General features: G+C 53.5%; 1 gene segment (V, D, J or C); it reads right to left on the bottom strand.

Moving 5' to 3' along the window:
• Positions 1 to 10,549: 10,549 nt before the first annotated feature.
• LOC114509453 lies at positions 10,550 to 21,746 on the bottom strand. The segment is given in 2 exon segments: positions 10,550 to 10,939; positions 21,684 to 21,746. Coding segments are annotated over 2 exon segments (399 nt in total).
• Between the last annotated feature and the right edge of the window lie 2,214 nt (positions 21,747 to 23,960).

Below are 23,960 nucleotides of genomic sequence, written 5' to 3'. Positions count from 1 at the left end.
TGCCATAAACCTCATCAATTGTCCCGTCCTCAACTGCAATGGGACCTGTGTCCACTTATAACCAGTCACAGGGGACGTCTCCAGGAAGAGACCAGAATCATTCGGAAGTGAGATCTGCTCTCCTGGTGCTCGCCCCGCTGACAGCATCCTCATGACGTGGTCACAGCACTTCCCTTCCAGGACGCAGCCAGGTCCCCACAGCCACGGACAGGTGACTCCTATGCAACACAGTGAGCTGATGTGCCCTGTGCCTTCTTCAGAGGAGGCGTCAGGCGTCAGTGCACAGTATGCACTCCGGGAGTCGGTGAGAGTGGAGTGGGACTGGATAAAAAAGTAAGTACGTATACACACGCACACACACACACAACCACAGGAATGTAGTAGATTAAGGCACTAAGGAAATAATGGTGTTAACATTCTGTACATGAGTGGAATACAAGTCTGACAAACACACAGTGGGGTCAGGAGCAGGTGTGTTGAGTGAACACAGAAGCACTGTGGACAGTGAGGGAGGCTCCTACAGGGTCCCGGGGACGTCAGGGTCACCATACTGATCACTGTCCCTGAGCTTCAGCGCTCCTTTGACAGCCGTGTTGCTACCATCCGCAGTTCAATGGTCATATTCAGCTGCATCCTCGGGCTGCAGGCCGGTGATGGGCAGAGAGGCCGTGCTGCTGGCCCTGGAGCCAGAGAACCGAGTGGGGACCCCTGAGGGCTGAGAACTTCTGAGCATCACAGTTTGGGGGCCACACCAGGAACCCGTTGGTACCAGCCTGCACTGAGGATCCCAACACTGTTGCTGTCTTCAGGGCAGGAAAGCCTGACCTTCTGTCCCCCTCATTTTATTCTCACTGCAGGTGGAGAGTGAGCATGTCACCCCCACTTTCCTGGTGCCCTTCCTGCGTCACTAACCAAATGCCTGGCCCACAGCAACTTCCCTCATTGATCCGAATGATCCATATCTTTTCCTTTGCATTCTTACTTGTTATTAGGACATTCTGGGCCCCACCCCATACATCCACGCCACTCTTACTTCTTCTGCCAATTCCAAACTGAAGACCAGTCTATTGATGAGGCCTGGTTGGCCCATGTCCCCGCCCACCCTCAGGCCCAAACCCACCCACATAACCGTCTCCCATGTAGGTGCTTTTTCCCACCCTTTACACTCTCCCTCACAGCACAGCTTCCGGGGCTGAGAGGAAGCAGATAGAGAGCTGAAAATACACAGCTGGCACAGTTTTGTTTCAGTGGTAATTAAGAACAGATTCTAAGTCCTTCAGATAAAAATTCACTTTTATCTCATCCCTGGAACATCCAATGTGTATCCCAGCATGAATTCGAACTCCTCCCCCTTAGGACAACCCCACAGCGCCCCCTGCAGGGTCCATGTCTCAATCCTTCCAGGTCTTGTGACCCACCTGAGGAATGCAATACAGTGTTCGTGATTTTGGATGATTTTACTAATCACTCTAAATCTCACTGGTAAGTGGTCCTGGAATTTTGGTCCACACAGAGAAGAGTAGAGACTGTTCTATCTTCTGTAGGACACACCTTGTCCCATGTGATCTCTGAAAAACATTTAGTGTGTGAGCAGGCTGAAAAGATAGTAACAATGGATTACCAAAATTTGTAACTACAGACAATAAGGAAACAATTGCACATCCCCAGGCACTAGGAAAAGAGTAGCCAACTGAAGAAGCGACAAGAAATGCCGCCCTCAGTTACCCTTGGTCCCAGGCACCTCAGGGGTGACAGCTGCAGGCTGAAAGAGCACAGGGAGGTTTCAGTCTCACTTCCCCATGACTCTGGAGCATCGTGTAAGTGTCACTGCTGCTGTCCCATGCACCGCAGTAGTAGTCAGCCTGATCCTCAGGCTGCAGCCCCGAGATGAGCAGGAGCCCTGCATTGGCTGAGGCATGTTTGGATCCAGAGAAGCGGCTGGGGACCCCGGAGCCCTGGTGCTTCTCTGAGTCTGATTTATAACCCAGGAGGTACCGGGGAGGGCTCCCTGGCTTCTGCTGGAACCAGAATATATAGTAGGAGCCAACAACAAAGCCACTGCTCAGGGTGCAGGTGAGGGCAGCTATTGCTCCCGGAGACACAGAGATGGACGGCGGCTGAGTCAGCACAGGCTGGGGGAAGGAACCTGCAGAAACACAGACACCCTTTATGTCCTGGAGGAACAACGAGACAGAAGGACACTTTCAGCGTGTGGGGAGAGGGAGTCCAGGGAGGTGGGGTGTCAGGACATCCTGACCTGTGCAGTGAAGGAGGAAGACGAGGAGGGAGAGTGGGGTCCAGGCCATGGTGGGGATGCCCCAGTGCTCTGCTGAGGCTGACACCCTGCTGGTCCCTCTTATCCCCTGAGACACAATAGAAAGGGTTCTTTATGCAAACTCACTCCATCCTCTGGCCAATGAAATCCCTCCCAAGGCCCTGTGTGCCCCCCAGTGTCCTGGTTCACACCTGGGAGGGGTGGACCTGGGCTGGGCCTCACCTGAGGCTCCCCAGGGGCCCAGTGAGCACAGACACCAGTCACCACATGCCTAGTTTCCCAGCTGAGAGCCCACACAGACTGCTCACCAGAAAACCTCAGAGCCCCCGCTGCCCCACCCAGGCCCATCACGCCCGTGACCAGGCAGCAGGTGACTGACTGAGACCCTGTCCTCATGACCGCCTTGTCCTCCGCCCACTCCCTGCCCAACTACAGAGCCAGGCCCCCCTCAGGGGCTGCCTGCTTCCTCCTTCCAGTCTGTTTTCTGTTCGGGCCCCTTCACCTAGAATCACCCAGACTTCACCCCACTCCCTAAGGAAACTCCGGGCAATGGCGCCTCCTGCATGAGCTGCACGAGACACAGACGCACAGGAGCCGAGAACACGGACAGTTCGGCCATGCAGCCACCGCCCAGGCTGCTCACGAAGGCAGGTTTGTCACCTGCCGCGGGGCCCTCACTACATCAGCTCTCGGGACTCACAGAGCAGGTACGGGGAGGTCTGTGGTGAGTGTCCTTCTGTGCTTGCTCGTGTTCTCCAAGTGGCGTGGGCCCTCTCCCAGGCTGACAGCGCTCTGCTTTGGGGGCTTTATGAATAGAACCTGGGTGTCTTCTTTCATCAGGCGACTTGATTCTCCTCCTCCAGACTTCTCCTCGGTTTCTAACTACCTTTGCCTTCCCTTCCTACTTGATACCAATCCGGTCAGTTTAATGATTTTTAAACATGTATGTAGATACTTTTGGAGAAGGGAGCTTTCATCCCCACCGCAGACCCGCCGATTCGGAATCTGCGCTGCCCAGGCCCCGGAAGCTCCCTGTGCAGAGTGAAGTCGGGGGGGCTCTGGCCTCGCACACACGAAGGCCCCGCAGGGCTTGTGCTGGGCAGCGCGTCCCCTCCTCAGTCTCTCCTCTCCCCGGGCTCAGCCAGCAAACTCTCGTCCTGCTTCCCCTGCCAGCCCCTCGCACCCAGACAGACTTCCCCAGGCTTCCCCCTGAGAGTGGGAGGCGTCGCCCCTTACCTCACAGAACACAGACGGATGACGGAGGGTGCTGATAATGCCATGATGGTCTCCACATAAGGACACTAGCAAACAGTCGGACCGATACAATGGCCACAATTTGCATTACTTCCTACAATCAAAATAATGGTAGCAATTGTTATATGTTTCTGTAGGTTTGAGACAGGAGACGTTAAGCTTCAATGAAAGAGTAGTTGATAAAAGGTAAATATGTGAGCACAAATTTGACGATAGTGTGGGAAAATTGCGAATGGAGGTTCTGTAACGTGTGCACGCGGCTGGGGAACATGGTGACGGTAATTGTTCGACGCTCTGGTTTCCTGGAGATGCCACTTCAATGGGCCACTGCTCGGTGGCTCACATTCACAGAAACGTGCTGTCTTGTGCCCCCGGAGGCTAGAAGTCTGCGTCCTGGATGGCGGGCACCTGTCCCTCTGACACCTGCAGGGGACCCTTCCACGAGCCTCCACAGCTAACGGAGGTTTTCCTGACGTGTCTGGGGTTCCTCGGCCTGCAGCTGCACAGCTCCAGCCCCTGTCTGCGCCTTCACACAGCAATCTCCTTCCTCTCCCCGTCATCACTGTGGTCTTCCATGGACGCTAGTCATGCCCCACTAGGAGGCCACCCTACCTCACATGGCCTCATAGTAACTAATTACACCTGCAAGATGATATTTTTAAATAAAAACACCCTTTGAAATAATGGGGGTTGTGATTTCACAGATCTTCTTGGAGTAACCAATTTAATGGCCCACATTTGGAAAGAGTAATGCTTCCCCAAACCTTCTATTTTAAAAATATTTTAAATGCAATACATACACTGCAATAAAATATTTCCTGAAGAGCAAACTTTGCTAATAAACAAAAGGACGGTTTCCCCTGATTCCTGGGGGAACACCGCTGGACAGGGCCCTTCTGCAGGAAATGTGCTGGGCTCCAGCCCTTCATTCTAACTGAGCAGTCACAGATCCTCCTGGACTGCGCCGCAGATGGATTCCACCTTCCGGGGCATGTTTGACAGGTTCCACACCCCCGGGCCCCAGCAGTGGTCTCTGGCGTGGGTGAGGTGGGCGAGGAACAGGGCACAGGGTGAGGGAAGCACCAGGAGGACAGGAGTCCAAGTCATGGTGGACACTGTCCAAGGTCCCCTGGCCTCAGGCTGGGGCTGCTCTATGGGTATCCCTTTATCTCCTCCTCAGCTCCCTGGGTGAGGGGTGTGTCCTCCATTGGTGGGACGTCATGCAAATATGAGCTCACAGCACCATCCTATTCACAATCCTCAGTCCGGTTTGAACCCTCATTCTCAGGAGGAATCTGTGAGCTCTGAGTCTGTCCCTTGAGAGGAAGCACCTGCTGTCCCCGCTAACTCACACAAGTGACCATGGGTCAGGGCCATTCAACTAGAACCATTGAGTTTGTTTCAGGCCTTGAAGCTCTGAGAAGACCCACAGCGCCCCCTGCTGACGTCCTCTAGCTTACTCATGGTGGTGGGAACTACAGAAGGAATTATCAATATAGGCCCTTCTTTTCTGTCAAAAAGTAAAATAAATAAGTAAATAAGTAAGTAAACAAACAAATACACAAAGTATTACCTGATCTTGATTCCCTGTAGATAATTTTCTCTTTTTATTTCAACTATTGTTCTATCAGTTCCACAGTCCCCATTTGTTTTGTTTTCGTGACTTCCGTTTCGATTCCGAGTTTCTCTCATTTCCTAATGCTCATAGTTTCCCATCAAATGTACCTGACGATGCCGCCTGAACACGTCTGTCATTACCGTCGTCCGTCTCATGTCTGTGTTACTGTCAGCGGCGCGTCTTTTCTCTGAGTCTGTGTGAGACGCCAGGTGCTTTTTTCTGAGTTCTGGACATTTTGGAAAACACATTAGGGTCCTCTGGGTCCCATCTACTGTCTTTCACCCAGTGACCCCTGTTCGGAGCGGCACCAGGTCAGGGGGCACGTTCGGTTGCCACTGGCCCCAGCAAAGGTGGAGCCGACTGCAAGGCCAGCTGTGTGCTGCTCTCCCCTTCCTGGGCACAGTGAAGCAGAGACTGTCCCCAGCGGGTGCCCATCCAGTGGAGTGAGAGACAAGCCCGCCGCCGGATGCGTGAGCTCCTGGGCGGCAGCGGGGGTGGGCGCTCAGCTCCCCGCTGAGCCCTCTCCTGTCACCACACCAGGGACAGTCCAGGGCAACTCAGTCCCAACTCCCCTGCCTCCCACTTCTCACTTAGTGCTATTAATGCAGGATGGGCTCAAGGTTCATTTCTCAAGGGCCCACATAGTCACCATCAGGGGGCACACGGGTGCAACGTAGTGTTGGTCACAGTCAGGGACAGGGCAGTGTTGGGTCACCGGGGAGAGCTGGGCAGATGTTTCCCTCCTTTCCCCAGGTAACAGGAGCCCTGGTGGCATTAGGTTGTACTGAGTCCTGTGACAGTGATAATCAGACTGCTGATTGGGCTGGAGCCCAGAGGTGGGCAAGGAGGTCGTGAGCACCACCAAGGAGCCAGAGAAGATGCTGAGCCCCTAGGGTCACTGACCTCTGTCCTAGGTCACAAGGTCAGAGACCTGCCAGGAAGCCCTGAGGACCAGTAGGTTCACTGCTCCCTGTGCAGGAGAAGGGATGGTGGATCTGGGCTCACAAGAGTTTCCCAGGGGCAGTGAGCCAGGCACACCCTGGGGACGTCCTGCTCCTGCTGGCCCACAGCCTGGCCCACACCCTGGAGTGCTGGAAAGTTCCAATCACATCTGAGAGGAGAGGGGACAGTCAGGGCCTGTGGGCTCAGGAAAACCACTCACAAACGTTCCCATGGTTCTGTGTGGTGGCAGCTGTGAGAGCACCTCATCCACGGACCCACTTCTCCCACGTGCTCTGCAGAAGGCTCAGCATTTCCCCAGCTGCTGTGGGGCCTCCCCCACCACCTTGGGACACAGAAAAACAGATTTTCTCTTCCCAGGCCCTGCCTTTGCCCATTAACCACCCCATCCTCGACTTCACAACTGAACTCAGGGCCCCAGCAGGGCTCACAGGTGAGCCTGCCCCTGGAATTCCTCCTGCACCTGAGTCTTCACCCAGCATCTCACGTCTGAGTTTCCAGGCCCTGAGACACATTGGCCCTCAGCCTGCCCGGAGCTCAGGGCAGGGTGGGAAGGGGACAGTCTCTGCTCTGAGCCCTCCCGGTGCAGATCCGTGTGGTGAGGGACTGGCCCCTGCTGGGATGGTCCTGGGCTGTGACCAAGGAGAAAGGCAGGGAGGGCTGCTCCCTTACTTCAAGGGACAAGGAAGATCCTCAGACTCTGGTTGTATTGCACACGGATGGAGGGCAACACTTCTGTGAAAATGAATAATTTGTTTTTGTTCACTTTTGTGTTTCTGAGACTTAAGGAATACAGAATAGAATATTGAGAGTATCCTCACAATGAAACAAAGGTACTTCCAAGTAGACTTCGCATGTACACAGGTTACTTTATAACATTGAATTGTCATGAACCAAAACTGTGTTAGGCTGAGGTTTTTGTCCCACTTCCCCATCTGTGTGAGTCACTGTGGTGAGCATCACTGTGCCAAATCTCACAGTAATAGTCGGCCTCGTCCTCAGGCTGCAGCCCTGAGATGGTCAGGAGCCCTGCATTGGCCGAGGCGTCTTTGGATCCAGAGAAGCGGCTGGGGACCCCGGAGCCCTGATGCTTGTTTGAGTCTGAGTAGTAGTACAGCAGATACCGGGGAGGGCTCCCTGGCTTCTGCTGGTACCAGTACATAGTTTTACCACCAACACTTATGTCACTGCTGAGGGTGCAGGTGAGTCTGGCTGTTGCTCCCGGAGATGCAGAGAGGGAGGGCGGCTGAGTCAGCACAGCCTGGGAGAGGGAACCTGCAGACACAGACACATGGTAGTGAACAGAAGGGTCAGGGTGCAGTCTTTCTGGGTTGGTCTCCGAGGCCCGTCCCTACCTGCACAGTGAGAGAGGATCGCGAGGAGCAGAGGGGTCCAGGCCATGGTGAGCATAGACTGTTCTCAGGCCACAGAGCTGGGGCTGGGCTGCCCAGGCCTCTCTTATCCCCTCCCTGCTCACAGACGAGGGGCTGCTCATGCAAATGTGTCCCCACCCAGAGCTTGTCCCCGAAGGGGCACTGACAGGTCTGTGGCCCTTGCCCGCACAGCCAGCCTGTTCTGCTGGTTTCCCCTGTGGGTGGGTCTGGGGGAAGCCTCTGCTGGAACCACACACAGGCCCACATGCAGGGGACTCAGGCACTCCCAGAGAGGACACACCTGCCCAGTCCTCCCAGGAAGCAAAGGGCCAGCCCTGCTGCCCCCTGTAAGAGCAGACCAGGCACAGTCTCACAGCGACCCCTGCTGGTCGCTTTAAGCCACTCCAACACCTCACCTTTCCCTGCTTACTTGACTTCCCTCTTTCCAACACAGGAGGGTCACCCCTGCAGGGACCACACTGGGGCACTTCTGGTGTGAGCATCACTGATTCAGGCCTCCTCCATGGGCGGTGGTCCAGCGGAAGTACCACAGAATCCTGCCGAGGAGAGCGTGGGGACCACTGCGGAGCAGAGGCCACAGGGCCTGGATCTGAGAGCGAAGTGGACCTGTCCCCGTGGAGGGCCCTGAGGAGGGAACTTGCTCTGGGTGCTGAGTGTGACCAGCCGCTCACTGAGGGGACAGAGCCCTTCACAGAGGAGGACGTAGAAGGAGCAGGACGCTGACCCTTGCAGAGCAGGGTGGGGAGGAGTCTGCACACCCATGGGGCTCATCTGTATGGAGCAACTAAACAATAAGGGCTGTGGGGAGGGGGCAGGACCTGGGCGTCCTTGGGAACCACGTGGGACCCGCCTGCAACTTTGGCCCACGTGCTGGGACATTTTTACCGCCCTTTAACCTGTCCTCAGAGCTGCATTCATTCAATCATGCTCATACCTTAGGGATTTGTTCTGTGGGAAGTCCTAGGGCAGACCTTGGGACAGAGACCAGCAAGGGCACATTTGGGGGGGGGGGGCCTGGCAGGAGATGGCAGCAGAAGGAACAAGCACAGGGTGGGTGGGCTGCTGTCCTGAATGGGACTCGGAGAGGGGAACGACGTGACCCCATGGTGTGGGTTAAAACTCAGATGTGTTAGAGAAAAGGTAACACGGTTCTTACGGTCACAGGTAGTCATGTTCTTACAGTCCCTTGTCACTCTACCCCATGACATCTGTCCTTTCCCTGGCTGGCCAGGGGCTGTTGGACCAGACAACCTTTTATTCAGTGAATCCTCACAGGCACCCTCGCAGATGAGCAAACATCCTAACTCTGCCCGCTGCAGGGTCCCAGGCTGACAGTGCTTGTCATAAGAGCGACTTCTGACGCCCTACAGACCCCAATACTGTGCTCCATCATTATAGCCACCGACTGCGGCAGGTCTGACGTTCCTAGGAGACACGTATTCTCAGGAGGAGGAAGGAAGGTCCGCATGTTCTGACTATGCAGCCCCCCTGCCTGTGTCTGTGACGTGGAGGCAGACGCTGTGCAGGGACTCGGTGCGTCTCAGGATGAGCAATAAACACACAAACAGCTTCTCTGTGCAAGTGAAACTGGAAAAGGCAGCAGACCTCCTGCTGCCGGTCACTACCAAACCCAGTAACCAGAGTCAGAGATTGAATATTTATGGGCGCTTTATTCAGATGGCCAGCGACCTGAGAAGAGGGCGGGTTCCCACCCTGAAAGACCCTTCTCACGTTTTCCTTCCAGGCCAACGTTTTTATAGCAGGGAATAAACAAGGTGTGGTGAGGGGTTTTGAAATTCAAGGAGAATTAGGTGAAAGAAACTGCAACATTCTTATCCTGGGCAGTTAGCTGTCCCCTGGGACGGGTGGTCCTCTGTCTCTCCCTGGAACTCAGTGTCCCGCATGCCTCCCCTTGTCCCCAGGCGGTGGTCCTCAGCAGTGCCCCAGGAGGTCGGCAGTTTCTCCCAGGGGCCAGGATGGGCCTTCTCTGTAGTTTCTGAAACAAAAGCTTTAACATATGCATTACTCACTAGCTTTATAACTATTTACCTTAAACTAACCTTTTCCAACTCTTGAGTCCCCTCTCACAAGTACTCAAAGGTGGATGGTTGCATCTTTTGAAAGAAGCAACAATTCTATTGTCATGTTACAGAGACTGGCTGTGGGTGGTGGAGAGTGGACAACACACCTGGGAGATGAGAGTAGGAAACACTTAGGACTTGAACTCAAGCTGGTCTACGAGGTTCACCATCCTCCCCAGACACAGAGCCCTGGGGAATGAAACTCCAGCAAGAACTTGTCCTTTTTCCTGGAAACTAACGTGGAGATGGAGTTCAGTCCTGCAGAGCGAGAGTGAGAGAGGAGGGGGTGCGGGAAGCAGCAGCGGAGCAGAGGAGGGGAGGGGCGGTGTGCGGGGCCCGGTCAGTGCGTGTCTGCAGGACCTGGGTCCCTTCACCTGTGTGGGCTGCTCCAGGGACAGAGGGAACCGTGTGTCTATGACCCAAGTCAGTGTTGATGTATCACTGTGGACGTGTCATTAGCAACACAATATTGTCACTTTAAGGGGTAAGGTTTGCTGGTGAACATGACTTTCTTTCTTCTTTTGTCCTTTTTTCATCCTCACCTGAGGACGTGCTTATTGACTTCAGAGGGAGAGGGGTCGAGGGGGTGAGAGAGAGAAGTACCAATGGGAGAGAGAAACGATGGCCTGTTGCCTCCTGCACCTGCCCTGACCAGGGATTGAACCCACGACCTAGGAATCTGCCCTGACTGGGAGCACAAACCCCGACCCTTTATGAGACCGCACTCCAACCACCTGCACCACACCAGCCAAGGAAAACACTTTATAGTTGCAGACACAGGGTCAATTTCTTACCTTACTCCTACCCTGTGTGGGCTCCATCCCCTCTCACTGGTGTGAGAGCCTGGAATGCCTTGTGCTGGCTCCCTGACTAAGTCACTCATTCCTGTTCAAGAACGGGGCCTAGTGAGGAGCGCCCCCTGAAGGCACCTTGGCAGAAGTTTTCAATAAAAGATCCTCAGAGACAAGGGCTCTGGGCCCAGGGGTTTCTGTCTCACTTCCTCTTCATCTGAGCCACTGTGAGTAACTGAAGCTGCTCCCACTGCCATATTGTGTAGCACAATAATAGTCGGTCTCGTCCTCAGGCTGCAGCCCCGAGATGACCAAATGTGCAGCATTGGCCGAGGTGTCTTTGGATCCGGAAACTCGACTGGGGACCCCAGGTCTCAGCTGCTTGTCTGAGTCTGAGTAGTAGTACAGGAAAAACCGGGGAGCGCTCCCTGGCTTCTGCTGGTACCAGTACATGTTTTTACCAGCAACACTGAGGTCTCTGCTGAGGGTGCAGGTGAGTCTGGCTGTGGCTCCCAGAGATGCAGAGAGGGAGGGCGGCTGAGTCAGCACAGCCTGGGAGAGGGAACCTGCAGACACAGACACATGGTAGTGAACAGAAGGGTCAGGGTGCATTATCTCTGGGTTGGTCTCCGAGGCCCGTCCCTACCTGCACAGTGAGAGAGGATCGCAAGGAGCAGAGGGGTCCAGGCCATGGTGAGCACAGACCGTTCTCAGGCCACAGAGCTGGGGCTGGGCTGCCCAGGCCTCTCTTATCCCCTCCCTGCTCACAGACGAGGGGCTGCTCATGCAAATGTGTCCCCACTCAGAGCTTGTCACCCAGGGCACTGACAAGGTCTGGGGGCATTCTCCAGGGAGCCAGCCTGATGTGCTGGTTTCCCCTGTGGGTGGGGCTGGGGAAGCATCCAGGGTTGGCCAAGCCCCTCCGTGAGCCCTGGTGCTGGAGCTCAACTCACATCCCAGACAGAGGGAGATGGAGGTTGCCTTCACCCCTTGCAAGAGCCCTGGGAGGAAGCGTCTGGTGAGACCACACGAAGGTTAATGCTCAGGAGAATAGGCCAGACCCAAGAAAAGACACAGCTGCTGAGGTTATGTAGCATAGAGCCCGGCCTCCGGGCTCAGGTTCCTTTGTGTGATGTGTCCTCACTGGGCAGCTAGCTGTACAGGGACCACCGTGCAGTCCCACTCTGCCATCTGCTGGCCACAGGGCCCACTTGTGTCCTGGATCAAAACTGAGAGTCCCGCTGGTTTCTGTAGCTCAGCAGGCCACTGACTCTATTCACACATCCAGGGTCTCGTTCCCAGATACAGTGACTCTGAGACACTGTACTGGTTCCTGGTGCATCTCACTCCCAGGGGTCTCATCTTGGGAGGGGCAAACATGTACCTATATGACAAATTACTTTGGCTTCACCCCCAGTGAAGATGCAGCACAGGGCATGCACAGGGAGCTTCCTGTCCCACATGGCAGATGATGGACAGGTGATCCGGTTTGAAGGGCTCACAGGGGCTGCTCAGGGAAATGACCTAAGAAGGGGTTTTCCAGGAAAAAGCTCGGTGACATGTTCAAAGGACAGCAACGCAGCAAATATTTTAACTCATGGGATGCATGTACAGTTTTTATGCAGATCTGATTTAATTTAGTTGAAACTGGTAAAAGGTAATGGCCTTGGTGGGCTTCACAAGTCGCAGTGCAGAATGTAAAATGCCTCTTGGTTTTAGAAATTGACTCAATATTCTGAAGTTTGCAGTTTTCTCTTCATCTGTGTCACGTTTCTTGCCAAAATTTTGTCTACGGTGTCCTAAAAGTTGTTTACATTTCAAACAAAAGTTTCCTGTATTTTCTTACTCACCATGTCAGTTTAGTAACAGGCAGACATGAGGCTGTGCTGTGTGTGCAGATGGGCCGAGTGTCTGCGCAGTGGGATGCAGGGGGTCCCCCTTGCTCCCGTGCCCCGGGGGCAGCTCTGCTTTACTGTGTCAGCGCTGCCCGGTCCCCACACTCCCAGACCCTCAGGCCTCTCAGTGAATGGTTACTTAGGACCAGGAAACCCTCTTCCCTAAGGCCCTCCCTGCTCCAGGCACCCAGAGGGATCTTTCCCCTTATGTCAGGCAGGTGCTCCCTGCTTAAAAAGATCATGAATTCTCTCACTGGTTTTTGAACAAAACACTGTCTGCTCTGAGAAGAATCCAAACAGTTTGGTCACTTCAGCGAGGACGGTCCTGCGCTGGCGGTGCCCAAGGACACAGAGCCTGCGGTCTCAGAGGCCATTTATCCCAGACTGGTACCGTGTGCAGATTTCATGGGGGTGTTGGCCCTGGAGGAGGTGGTTCCACTGCTTCAGTGATGCAGGGGCTGCACTGCAGTGAGCATTTTGTACATAATACTCACACCCCAGGCCTATGTCAACATGGACCTTCTTCATTGAAGAGGAGTAGCTCAGGTGGAAGGATCCACCTACTTCTAGGGCAGAGCCTTCAGAGTAGAGGATTCAGCACTTGGCAGATGAGGCCCTGCTGCAAGCTGCATCCCAGAGGCAGGAAAAGGACAAGCAGGGATAGGGGAGGTGGTGACAGCAAGGTCACTGTGTTAGAGTACAGGATATCAAGTTCCGTCTCCCAAAGACCTACTCTCCCTAGAATTCTGTAATCCATTCATGGGGGCGAGCACCAGACTAGAGGCTGCACCTCACGGTACCCGCTGCAGTCTCTGCAGCTTATGGGGCTCTGGGCACTGATGGAGGAGAAAGTCTTTATGTTTCTGTCCATACGGAGACGGTTTCCTCATACTTCCCCTCTCAGTTTCCATCTCTGAGGGTCAATGTCAGTTTTATATTTCATGTCGCAGAGTGGTGTTGCCCAGGCTGGCCCTCATGCTGTCACTGCTGTGCCCCTTGAGGGGGCAGGGGTCCTCCTTGGATCCCCAGCGGAGTCCCTGAGCCATACGACTTCATTATAGGGGGTTGTTCAGGTGCCACTGACCTTCAGGTTGACATATGAGTACATGAAGAAAGTGCACTCAGATTTGGGCTACATTGAGATTCCACTGTTTTGTGTACTTTTTAAATCTATTCATACTTATTTGTTAAAATGCTGGTAGAGTATTTACCATATGATAAGGAGAAAAAGCATCAAGACTGAGAAATTGAGTTCTCCCATGTACACAGAAAATGATAAAGACACATAAGGAACAGCGTCTCCCCATCGTAATAAACACAAACGCAGACAAAGGAGATGTCACCACCAGCAGGTCCAGGTGGCACATCGAGTTCACGTCCACACGGCAGATCAGAGCAACCACGGGCTCTGGAGAAGACATTGATAATGTAGAAAGTTTAAAGGAAATGAGGATAGTATGAAAATGAAAAATATATTAAAACAGCTACAACACAGATTATCCTAGGAAGAAAAAAAGAGGTTTCAAAAATTGAGCAAAAATATACTTTCCTTTGAAAAAAACAGAACATATTATAATGAAAGCATTCCACACACAAAAAATTATAAGATAAAGTTACTTTTGCAAACAAGAAGAAAAATCTTGCAATTCGATCTTTCAAAAGTGTCTGCTACATGCACATTTTTCCAAACCTTGAAAAAGTGGAAGCTTTCCAGATTCCCACAGAGAGCAGGAGTAACAGTGACACCTGCACGAGACAGAACAAATGCAGAAAAGGGTCAATTACAGCTGATAATGTGACACATGATCCAAATGTTCTCACGTCAGTATTAACGCAGATCCAACAGCAGGCCAGTAAGTGGACGCACCAGCATCACATTTGATTCCCTCTAATGTCCAACTTACGTTTCAGTTGATCGACCCTCTCACAGAGCACATCATATTACTAGAACAAAGGATAAAATCAAAACCCCTCAATAGCTTCAGAAGAAGCCTTTGAACAAAGTATAAAAGTAATTTATAGTAAAAACACACACAGTGTGAACAGCAGGCACATTTGCAGTGCGGGAACTCACACTCCCTCCTCACACACACGACTGAGCCCCACACTCAGCTCTCAGCTACTGAGGCGGGAGGACGACATTCTCACAAAGATCGAGAACTGGCCAATGTGACTTCACCTGCATTGTCATTCAACATCACACGGTATGTATTGACAATACAGGTGAACAAGAAGAAATTCATGGTTGGATCACAGCACTGGTTACTTTTTACACGTGGTCATTCCCCAGAACCAAAGGTCGGCCATAGCCCGAGGTGCTGCGGGGCTGGTCCAGTCACGACACAGACCCCTCCCTGGGAGCTACAGGGACAGGGGTTCACAGTGAGGGCAATGAGAGGGTGGCACCTCTGGAACATCCAGGAAAGAAGCCAGTGGTCACTGACAGGGATGCAGGACGCCCAGTCAGAGTTTGGCTCTGAAGTGACCAGAGATGGTGCTCCCAGTCCAGGGCCTGGGCTTCAGAGCAGAGCCACTCTGTGTCCCCAGCTGATGGGGAGCTGACTTCCTATTTTGTCTGAGACCTGTTGTCCAGGAGGGGGCTGAGTGAGGTGCTGTGAGGACAGGGGCTGGGGGAGGCACATCCATTCCCCAGGGGCTGCCCTGGAAGAACCTGGCCCAGGGTGGCAGCAGAAGCAAAAGCCACAGGTGTCCTGAGTGAACATGCTGGATGTCCCATCCCTGCAGATGAGAACGAGCTTCTCCAGGTCACAGGCCCCACAGGCCTGCAGGTCTGTGTGAGCACAGAGGACACTGTGTCAGGGTGGCTGTGAGAGGCATCCTTGTCCTCAGCTCTCAGCCCAGTGAGGGTCAGGGACCCTGAGCTGCCCGACCTGGTCCCGGAAATGTATCATGGACCACACAGGATGGGTCTATCCTGAATGATGGGCAGGGTGCAGGCTTAGTGGGGACACGTTGGTGACAGCACACATTCTGGGCCTTCCTCAGGTGCAATGATGAGTTCCGTGTCCCTGGTTCTTGCTGACCCATCACAGACTCCGTTCCTAGCACAGCCTCCCCATGACACACAGGACCTTCCCCTCGTTTGAGAAAACTGTACACTGTGTTGCTGCCACAGACAGGCCTCAGTGGCAGCATTCAAAGGATGTGACACATGTTCCTGTCACAGTCCCCTGTGGAGGGTCTCAGACCTGAGTTCAGACCAACCAAACCGAGAAAGCAGCTGTCTTCTCAGAGGAGTGGGGACTGCACCGGGGAACTGCACTGCAGGGGACAGCAGGTTTTTGTCTCACTTCCCCACGGCCCTGCAGCACTGTGGGAGCACTGCCACTGCTGTCATAGGACTGGCAGTAATAGTCGGCCTCGTCCTCAGCCTGGAGCCCACTGATGGTCAGGGTGCCGACGCTGCCAGACTTGGATCCAGAGAAGCGGTCGGGGATCCCCGAGGGTTTACTGCTACTACTATAGATGACGGTTTTAGGGGGTTTTCCTGGGAACTGTTGGTACCAGTATACAGATCTACCACCCCCAATGTTGGAGCTGCTTCCAGTGCAGGAGATGGTGACGGTCTGTCCTGGGTTCCCCGACACTGAGGGCGGCTGAGTCAGCACAACCTGGGCCCAGGACCCTGGAGGAGGGAGACACACAGAGATGGTGATTCTGGCTCCAGAGACAGGAGCAGGAAGAAGACCCCCCCCGGGGGTCCTCCCAAGGTCTCCTCCCCTGTCGCCTTATCCAGTCACCTGTGCAGTGAGCCAGGAGGGTGAGCAGGAGAGGGGACCAGGCCATGGTGGTGACCATCCCTGAGACCTGCCTTCTGTGGCCCCACAGCTGGAGCAGAGCTTCCCCCACACCGCTCCCTTCCCCTCTTCATACTCTGAGAGAGGGAGGGCCCACTCATGCAAATGACACCCCCCTAGTTTCTGTTCCCTCACTGGGCCCTCTGTCAGGCATTTCAGGGGGATTAGGAGTGAGCCTGTGTGAGACACAGGGCGTGGCAAGGTCACAGCTGTACCCTGAGCAGGGGGCACCAGGCAGTGCTAAGTCACAGGTCCCAGCTCTGATGACCCCAGACCTGCAGGAACAGTCCCTGAGCGCCCCCTGGTGCCCAGACCTAGACACACCACTGTGTGACATGGTGGCTGACACCCATCACACACAGATCCTACCTCCCCACAGTCCTGTTCACTGACCTGCTCCCTTAGTGGTGGTCCCAGTGCCCCTCTATGGGGGATCCCCATCACTCCAGGACACTTTCATGTCCTTCTCAGACTCCTCAGGCTGAATTGGTCCACATGTCCCTTGGCTAGTCCTTGGTCAGCACTGTGGTGCTGCTTTCACTCAGGTCGTCCTCCCTGGAGCAGTGACTATCCCACGGTAGCATGAGCCCTATTTCAGGACAGTTTTATTTTCTACTGTGATTCCTCCCTTGTTAGAAATTAATCTGTCTTTCTCCAAGACACAAAAATAGTCTTTCAATATATTTTCTCTCTTTCAGCAGACAATAAGAATATTTTATGCATATAAGTTTAACCATGCTTTACCTAGTAAGTGGGAACTTCATTGTTTTATACATTGAATAAGTAATTTCCATGGTCCCGTGTATATTGGAATGAGAGCAGATATCTGAGTTTTTGAATCAGATTCTCTGATCCCCGCTTCCTGGACACAGAAGGGGACAGTGACGGTGACAGTACCACCTGTCACCAGGACCTTGTGGATGGGGATCCTCAGACATGACTTCAAGGTCACCAGGGGAAACAACTTTGGAAAGAAAACCAGAAGGGGATGCATCATGGATTGTGGGGCCCCAGGTCCAGGTGCTGGTCCTCTGGGACTGTCCTCACCTGAGGGAGGGGCAGGGGAAGCAGAGGCACCCAGGGGATGTGGGCAGGGTCCCCATTGCCACTTGTAAACCCGCTTTTCCCGTGTTAGTCCTCCTGGGAAAGGAGGTCATACTTAGGACTTTCTGCTGCCTCCTCCCTTTCCCAGGAATACATCATTTCAGACCATTCCTCACAGATGGGAGGGGGTGTGGCTCTCCTCAGAACTCAGCTTTTGTGGAACATTAAAAATGTTGGGGGTCAGAGCTGCTCATTGTTGAGACTGGAACCACCTTGCCCATTTCCCTGGCCAGTTTCCAGTGTCCACACACTAGACACAACTGACCAATGATGAGGGTGGAAGGCAGAGTGATCCACGTGGTGGCACCAGTTGGGGAAACTGTTTTTGTTCTCCGATGGCTACCCAGGCCTGCCAGCCGTGTGTCAGCCTGTGACTGACCCAGTTCCAACCCCAGGGACAGGCTTCACGTTCCCAGGAGGAGTGAGACAGTCCCTGCCCTGGGCACAGTGAAGGTGTCACGGTGCTGCTGTGAGGGATCTCGTGCAGGCCAGGGCTCCCGGTCTGTTGGTAGCAGGGTCCCGTTGTCCTCATGGGGCAGGCTGCTGTGGGGTCACATGCCTGGTAATGCCCAGGGGTTTCCACTCCCAGCACAAAATCAGCCTGGTGACACTGGGGTCAGTTAAACCTCAGAATGTTGGAAAACTAGTGATAACCCACTTGTCTTCTGGAAAACAAACCTCCCTGAGTCACCACTGAACGAGCAGGGAATTGTGGGTAAAGTTTCCATCCAGGGCTCACCTTGGGACTCAGCCACACTCACCTGCCAGTGACCTTCACCAAGGAGGTGTAGCTACTCCCCTCCCACCCAGTTTCAAGGACCACACTCTCCCCACATCCCATCCTTCACTTCCTCCCTCTGAAACCTGAAAACCAGACTGTCCTTCTCCCGCTCCCCTGCTCTGTCTCAGACCAGCACCAGGCTCATGTCTCACCAAACCACTGCCTCCTCCTGCTCACGGAACTGACTCTCATCCCCTCCCATCCTCCGCTGTGCAGCGGCTGGAACTCCGACACTTAATCAGATTCGCTGTCTTCCCAGTCACATCCTCTAGTGCTCCTCGCCCCTACCTTAGCCCAGCACACAGGAGGTGTCCACCTTGTGGTGAACTTATGTGGGCCCAGGAACACTCAGCCATCTGGAGTCAGACACAGCTGAGCTCTGTGTGTGTCCCTGGTGCTGTCCTGACCAGTCACAGATTCTCCTGGGCAGCCTGCCTCTGGCATCAGGAACTATCTGCTGGGTGACAGACCATCAGATGACATGTCGTTTTCTAAGACAGACTTTGGAGGCGTACATTGAGACAGTGGGCTACGGGTTCTAGACTGTGCTCTCTGATATGACTGTGAAACACTAGATTCCGCTGAAATAAATAAACAATGAGGGATCTGTAAAAACCACATTGTGGTGGGGAAAGTCTTTGTCCCAGTGTGCAAAAGGCAGGAGAGCATTTCCCCTGTTGGCCTTTCCCTAAGCTGGTCCTGGCAGGACCTGCCCCACACTGCCCCCTACTGGTCTCTGACCCAAGGCCCACCAGCCCCTGGACCACAGCCCGCACTCCTGCAGGGCACCCTGGTTTGCCCCTCGAGCCTTTTGGATGTCACTATCCGCAGCATGAGAATGAGTAGGCTTCTCCTTGGAGTTGGGAACTAAGACATTATTGTCTCCTGACAACCAGTGACTTCCAGGCCGCTCCATGCAGGACACATTCACTGTGTTTATGTTGCCAGACATTTCAGGTTTTCTTGACATGTCCTCCGGCTTCTTCTGCTTGCCTGGTGCCATTTCACATGGAAGAATGTCTTAATCCCAGTTCAAGGCTCGAAACCTTCACTGCACTCTGCCGGTTTGTACTGACACAATGTCTGTGTGAATGTCGGGACATCGTGTCGTTGGTGTGTGTTGGAGACGCTGCTGTTCGACCCCGCCCCCACTGCCCAGGTACCTGCGGGTTGTGTCCCTCTCGGTCGCCACAGTCCACACTGTCAGAGAGGACGTGTCCTGTCTTCCTTCTTCCCACTCGGGCCTGCCATGTCCCCTTCAGCACAATTCTGATGATTTATTCTTTGCTTTTTTGAATATATTATATATTTATGATTCTTTTGCCTTTCCCCCTCTTATCTAATCTTAAAATTATTTTCAGTGTAAAGCCTGAAAAATTGGTCACTACTATAAACAACTTTTTTGTGTGTATATTGTTTTCCCTTTTTCAACCCATTCCACATTGAGTCCTAATGAACTTTTTTGAAAATGGCTCCAAATTTGAACTTGAAGAGAAAACAGAGTTTTCTTGATATTTTCATGTAATTTTCATAAATGGTGGTATTGAGTGTTGTGTCATAGGCTCTAGACTTGAATGAACTCCAATGTTTTTAGAAACTTTTAAATAATTAGGATTCGTGTTATTAAACTGGGTACTGCGTATAAGTTATGAGCCTGAGAGCCAGGGCCTTGAAGGGATAGGGCTCCCTCCTGTACCTGGGAACCCGGCAGTTCCTCAAGGATGTGACCTCAGGAGGAAGTGGACATGCTACTGTGTGCGGATGTCAGACTCAAGGAAGGATCAGCACATCCTGGGCCAGGCTCAGGGGACAGGTAAGGGACTGGGCTTCAGGGGACCTGAAGCTCCTGACTCTCACAAGCAGGGATTCTTTCTGTCATTCCCAGTCAACATGAGGGTGGAGATATTGTAGCTTCTGGTGACAAAGAAATGTTCTTTTCATTGCACGAGAATGAAGAACAGGAGGGAATTTTTGTGCATTCCTAAAGTAGGTTTGACTCAGAAGCATCAGTCCCTGCAGCTTCACTAGCACAGGGACAGAGAATCCAAACGTGAGCTGGTGCTGTCCACAAGTAGGGACAGATGTTTGGGGTTCTAATGGGGGGAATGGAGGGGAGATGTTCTAGCACTTCCCATGGACTGCATGTTCCTGGGTCTCTGGGTTGTCCTCAGACCTTTGACCATGACCACCAGCCTCATTCTCCATCAGGCTGCAGCCCTGTGTGATCACGGAGGGGTGTGCCCTGACCTGACTCTGGAGAGCCGGGGTGGAACTCAAGGATGTCCACCATGCCTCCGAGGTCACACATTTAGGGGCTCTGCCTGGGGGTCTGGACCGGCATCAGACACGCCCACAGTGCCTGTGCTTCTCCCCTGGTGAGAGCATCCACAGGACCTTCCTGGGTGGAGTCTCCTTGTGCACACCCCGGGGAGGCTGTGCTTCCTGATACTGCAAAGTGCCCCTGGGAACTTGTGTTGGTTAAAAGCTACAATGGGACACGAGGAGAGGGAAGAACAGTCCTGGTCTCGTGGCCTCAGGAAACACCCGTCACGTAAATTCTTATGGATTCTGAGAGATATGGGCTATAGAAGAGTCACATCCAGGGACCCACTTCACCCACCTTCTCTGGAGGAGAATCACAGTTTCTCCAGCAACACTGGGGCCTCGCCTTCATCCTCTCACATCCCACATGGGGGTTTCATGTCCTCAGGCCCTCGATCTGCACACCTATTCTTCCCTGACACCCTTCTCCCTGACATCATAACCCAGGTACCTGCGTTAGAACCAGGCCTGCTCTGTGCCTGGAATCTTCCCAGACCTGGGTCTTCACACAGCACCTGAACTGCCTTGTCTCAGGGACCAGGGTGCCTCAGGTCCCTGGAAGGGATGGGCAGGCTCTGCTGTGACCCCTTCATTGGACTCCTTGACCTCAGACCAACTTCTTATGCTGCCCCAGGCTTCCTTTCCTTCCCACCTTCTGCCACAGGATGCACCATCCAGGCAAATATGTGTCCACCCAGGGGCTGCCCAGCCCCTCCCTGAGCCCTCCTGTGAGCCCAGAGCTCAGCTCACACCAAAGACTGAGGGGGGTGGAGGGTGGCTTCACCCCTGCGAGAGCCCTGGGAGGAAGCACCTGTTGAGACCACACAAAGATTCCTCCTCAGGGGACTCTGCCCAGCCGCAGAGGACACAGATGCTGAGGCCCCAGCAGTGAGCACAGGGTCCAGTCTGCAAACCCGGGCCCCACTGAGTGAACAGTCCTCCCTGAGCAGCTGTGCAGGGACCACTGCAAAGTCCCACAGCACCCCCTGGTGTTGGCAGGGCACACATCTCTCTTTGTTCCCTAAAGGCCTTGGAGCCCAGGTGGTCCCTGAAGCTCGACAGGTCACTGACTGCATCCCCACGCCTATGGCAGGACTCCCCGATACTATGATTCTTATCTACTGTGTATAGTCATAGCCCAGTTTCTCACTTCACAGTGGAGGCCCTGCCTATGCCTCATTCCTGACTGCTAAGATACACATGCCTCTCAAATTCCAGTCTTTCTCAAAGTTGTGCACACAGTATGTCCGCAGTCCCCACACCTTCCCGTCCCACTGCTGCTGGCTACAGGCAGGTTCCCATCTACACTATCTGGGACCACGCAGGTTCCCCCTCTGCAGTCTCTTATTTATCCTCACTTTGTCCCTGGGCATCTGAAGACTCGCCGTACCTGTGCAGTGGGAGAGAAGCATGAGCAGGAGAGGGGTCCAGGCCATGGTGCAGGCAGCTTCCTGGGCCCCAAATGAGGTCTGAGGTGGGCTGGGCCTCTTTCATCTCCCCCATTGGCTGGGAAGAGGAGGAGCTGTTCACTCTTATTTGTTTCCCCCAATGATGATGAACCTTTTCCACCCTGAGAACCAGCCAAGTGAGAGCCTAGCTGGTTGGACAGGGAGCTGGTGGGTGAGACTGGGTTTGCCTGCTGGGAGGGTCCAGGGTGGAAACAGCTACTGGGACCTTACACAAACCAGTGAGCAGCAGGCTCTGCCCAGCCCAGTGGGGATGCAGCTGCAGGGTCCCCATCAGTAACCACAGGCCCCAAGCCACAGCGGGAGGCACCCAGTGCCTGGTCCTGGTGGACCCACAGCACCCCTGCTCTCACTGCTCAGAATTCATCTGTGGATGGAAACACCTGGTCACTGTCGGTCCGCAGACGTCCCTGGGCACACCACGTGCTGTGCCCCAGGTCTCTGATAGAAACAAACCACCTTTTCCAGTGATGGGTCTTGGGGTATGAGGGGAAGGAGACATGGAAATAAGAACCACCTTCGCATGCTTCCAGAGCTCTAGGAGGGAGAGAGCAGAGGGCTCTCAGGAGGCACCCCTGAGCTGCCATTTCAACCAGGGCCCCAGGGAGGGGGCTGGGATCAGGGCTTAGACTGCACAGTGGGGTCATCCTGGAGAAAAAAGAATTTCGAAAAGACGGGCAGGTTTGTGAGACGGTGTACCAGGCTTGGCAAATACTCAGACTCATAAGAACGTGAGGCACTGAGGCAAAGCCTGCAGACTGAGCATTGCAGTGTCGGAGGGCAACGCACTGGCTGGACGAGGGAGCACAGGGGATCCAGGTGGCTAAGAACCTTCTCTGACCTAGTGGATAATCGTCAAATATGCACGACCACTTAGGGAGGGGTATTTGACAGAGAACCAACTGCACATACAGTGCGCACCATTTCATAAGGTTGGCATTTGTGTAAACCTGAGAAATCAACACCAATTCATCAAGAGAATGAGTGTACTTGTCAACCTCACAAACAGATCCATAGTCTTTCAAATTTCTTTCTTTTCAGACCCATCTCCCCAGTTCCCAGGCCAGCACTGATCTGCATTTCCCCCACAAACATTCAATGTCCTATTTTAGCATGGCATACATTTGAAATAATATATTATGCCCTGTCTTTATATTTCATCTGGCACTTAGAAACTGAACCCACACTACATCGTACATCCATGTCTTTTCGTTGCTAACAGTGCCCAGTCTGTGGATGATGCACCAGGCCTTTCAACACCCGCCCACGGAGACATCGGGGTCATTTCCGGTTTGCGGAGACTGGAAGGACAGCAGCTCTGAGTGCTTGTGAGGCCCCAGGGTGAGCACGTGCAGTGTGTGCGCCTTGCTCTCTGGTACGCGGCAGTGGGACGTGCTCGGAGGCACGTCTGTAACGTTTGAGGAAGTACCAGACCACCTTGAAAAGCGATTCCATGACTTTGGCTCCCACCAGTCGGACCTGAGAGCAGGACCTGTGCCATGTCCCGGCCCGCACTCTGCCCAGTTACTCACGGGACCTTCAGACACTCTTAGAAGTGTGGCGCCATCTCCTGTGGCTTCATCCGCACGTCACTGACACCTTCTGAGGCCGAGCATTTCTCCCCGTGCTTGTTTCCCATCTTCATATTATACTCGGGGCAGCTTCTTTTGAAATTACTTTCTCAGCACTAAGTGGCCTACATTAAAGTTTTTTTTTGTTTAAATCAGATACACGACTTGCAAATGGTCTGTGGCTGAGGTTGCCATTCTGTCCACATTGTCTGTCAAAGAGCACAGTATTTACAACCTGGTAAAGCACAGAGGATTCATATCTGGTTTTTCTTCTGCTATTCCAGCTCAGAAAGTTTTTCCAGCTTGAGATTTTGTACACATTTCCTGGTGGAATTGTGTTTTCATCTCTAAATGTTAGCAGTTCTATTTCTAGCACAGAGGGTGTTCTTCTCCTTTACAGTGATAATGTGTCCCCTCCTTTACTCCTGGGTTACCACACAAGGCGGGGTTTAAGACATGTCTCTCCTGATCCACAGATGAAGAAGTCAAAGGAGCCAGTGAGAAGAAAGGAACCCTCGGTGATTTTATGTCCCAGAGGCTGCAGCTACCAGGTTCCACCCCGGGCACGGGAACAGGGGCTCTGGCGGCCCCTGGGGGCAGGCACAGCTGCTGACACCTCAGCAACAGCTC

Source organism: Phyllostomus discolor, chromosome 13, assembly GCF_004126475.2.
Source record: "Phyllostomus discolor isolate MPI-MPIP mPhyDis1 chromosome 13, mPhyDis1.pri.v3, whole genome shotgun sequence".
NCBI classification, from domain to species: domain Eukaryota; kingdom Metazoa; phylum Chordata; class Mammalia; order Chiroptera; family Phyllostomidae; genus Phyllostomus; species Phyllostomus discolor.
The sequence above is the reverse complement of the archived record's forward strand: the minus strand, read 5'-3'. Positions and strand labels throughout refer to the sequence as shown.